This window comes from Montipora foliosa, chromosome 3 (genome assembly GCF_036669935.1).
Source record: "Montipora foliosa isolate CH-2021 chromosome 3, ASM3666993v2, whole genome shotgun sequence".
Lineage (NCBI taxonomy): Eukaryota > Metazoa > Cnidaria > Anthozoa > Scleractinia > Acroporidae > Montipora > Montipora foliosa.
Window position 1 is genome coordinate 38,753,393 of NC_090871.1, and position 2,500 is coordinate 38,755,892.

Sequence of the window (2,500 nt, forward strand, 5' to 3'; positions counted from 1 at the left end):
AGAAAAGGAAGGGCCCTGCAACCGATTACTGCAATCTATGCAATTCTGATAAAAAGTCAGCAATGGTGAAATGTAACACCTGTGAACAGTGGCAGCATTTTAAATGTGCCAAAATTACCATGAAAGACTACAATGGTGATCACAAATGTACCTCGTGTATTAATTAATAATGTATTCTAAGAATGTACTGTAACAAATAAGGTTCAAGACTCCTTTACAAGTAATTTATAGTGTAAACTTTTTGGGACTGAAACTAAAACTTTTTGTGACATGTTATAAGTTCGTACATAGAGGTTATGTTAAAGTTTATTTTAATGCATCAACTCGCTACATTATATGACCAGTGCAAGAGCTACTGCCCTAGATGGTAACAGATGTCAAATCTGTCCCTAAACTATTGCAAGCTAGACTACTAGCAGTCCCTTTCTAGATAGTCGCGAAGACTAAGACTAAGACTATTAGGTAACAGATGTCAAATTTGTCCCTAAACTATTGCAAGCTAGACTGCTAGCAGTCCCTTTCTAGATAGTCGCAAAAGGTGCGTGAAATAGCCGAGCGAAAGCGTAAAACTGGAGCGAACGAGCGGAGAGGGTGTGGGGAGAGGCGGGAAGAGGACAAGAAAGGCCTCTCCCCCAGTCTCTTCTCGTGTTTTTCTCCTTGCTCCAGTCTACCCACGCTGTGCGCTCTCGGCTCGCACGCTCTCGCAACAATCTAGGAAGGGACTGCTAGCAGTCTAATTGCAAGCACTAGCAAAAACAATGGATAACGTAATGTTCGGTGGCTATTTTTTCTGTATTTTTTGACCGAGGGGTTAATTTTTCGGTTTTTGTACCATACATGTACTGTTGCCTTGCCAAATAAATCTATTGCTTTCTTGATGTGTGCATTGCCGTAGCAATATTGAGATCTTAATCTCCATACTATTTGCATGAGACAGTACTGCTAAAATTAAACTAACTTCTTTCTTAATTAAACTCAAACACTTCTCAATAAACTGCTTTAGAAGGCTCGTGATCTGACCTCTGGTAAGCGACCACATATCCTTGACATTATGGGTGGTAGCTTACGGGAGGTTCGACTGTATTTTCAAGATTATGACGTACTAGGGATTTATGATGAGAATCAATGAACTCGGACATGCGTTCAGTAGGGTGATTGTTGGAGGATATCATAAAATGTCCAGGATTGCTGGCATTGTGAATATTGGGCAGGCGTTAGGGTTTTTATTTAACAAGTACTGTTTGTTTTTCTTGTGGATCAGTCCATCGTTAAGCATGCGTATGACAAATTTTGTTACTTGTTTCTGTATGGTGTCAGTCGAATCAGTTTCTTGTTGTTCATAAAAAACAGCAAAGGTCGTAAAATGTCTGCAGTACCTCCCCCACCCCACCACCCCTGGAATAATAAGTGCAAAAATAATTTTTTGAGGAATAACGTAACAGCGTAATAAGGAGAGTTTGTTTTGGCGCAATAGAACAGATACAACACAGTTCACGGCAAAGCGCTGCTAACAATGAATGGTCTGACGCTATTTTTGGTTTTAAAAACATACGTGACAAGCCGTGACATCCACAAAGCATTTCAGGACAAAGAAACCGACAATTGTGATTCATTACTTTGATTTCCGGTAACACATATTTTTCCTAATCTGCAAACAAAGGCCACACGGGAGTCCCAGTGCACTGCTGGCGATTACGTATATTAAATAGACCTGTAGCATGATCACCTGTCACTTTTGGGGTGAGACAGTAATAAATAGAAATTTCTCATCTATGGCAACTGGTTTTCACTTCAAATTTGAAATGGACTTTGAAAAAGGTTAAGGCTTTGTGAACAAATATTAAATTTTGAGAAATAAGTCATGAAAATAGCAAATTACCGGTAAGAAGTGAACAAAACCACGCTAATTTGTCATGTAACGCGTAACATCTGACTGGTATGAAGATATAATAAGGCTACGATTTCTCTCCTTTACAAAGGTTTACCAATTCCCATGAACAAGTAAAATAAAATGACAACACAAACGTTTATAGATCATTCTCACTTTAATTTCTGAGAAACTATGATACAAAGCATTGCCCCAGTTTACATAATGGAGAAATGTAACGCTTGCAAAACGTGAACATTGGTCATGAAAATCGATCGAAAAGGAAAACTCTTAAATACATCAAACACTCAAAATATCAGTACTGAAGCAAGTTCATAAGGTCTTCTACGACGTCTGAAAACATCAGGGCAAATTATCTATTTTTGAGCGAGATATTAACATTTTTGTAAATCGGAAACACTCTTGTAAGCTTGTTAATAAGATGTTCTGGGTATTCTACTGACCACTACATGAGGCAAAATAATTTGAGTCGGGCAATAATATGTAAACACTAAAGCCCCTTCCAATACAGTTCATGGACTGGTCTTCCAACTCCTTGAGTTTGAACGCATTTTGACCCGCCAAAGCAGAGAAAATCCACTTTCTGTGACTCGGAAACAAGTTGTCTGCCAT

The 2,500-nt window shown here is 38.7% G+C and overlaps 1 protein-coding gene across 1 annotated transcript in view; it reads left to right on the top strand.

Annotated features, from left to right (window-relative positions):
- The window catches only part of LOC137995744 (uncharacterized), a 7,510-nt gene extending 6,863 nt beyond the window's left edge, over window positions 1-647 (top strand). Inside the window, exon 4 of the mRNA XM_068841249.1 lies at window positions 1-647. This exon is cut by the window's left edge and continues 9 nt beyond it. Within this exon, the coding sequence (XP_068697350.1) occupies window positions 1-167 (167 nt within the window). The 3' untranslated portion in view covers window positions 168-647.
- Window positions 648-2,500: the final 1,853 nt, after the last annotated feature.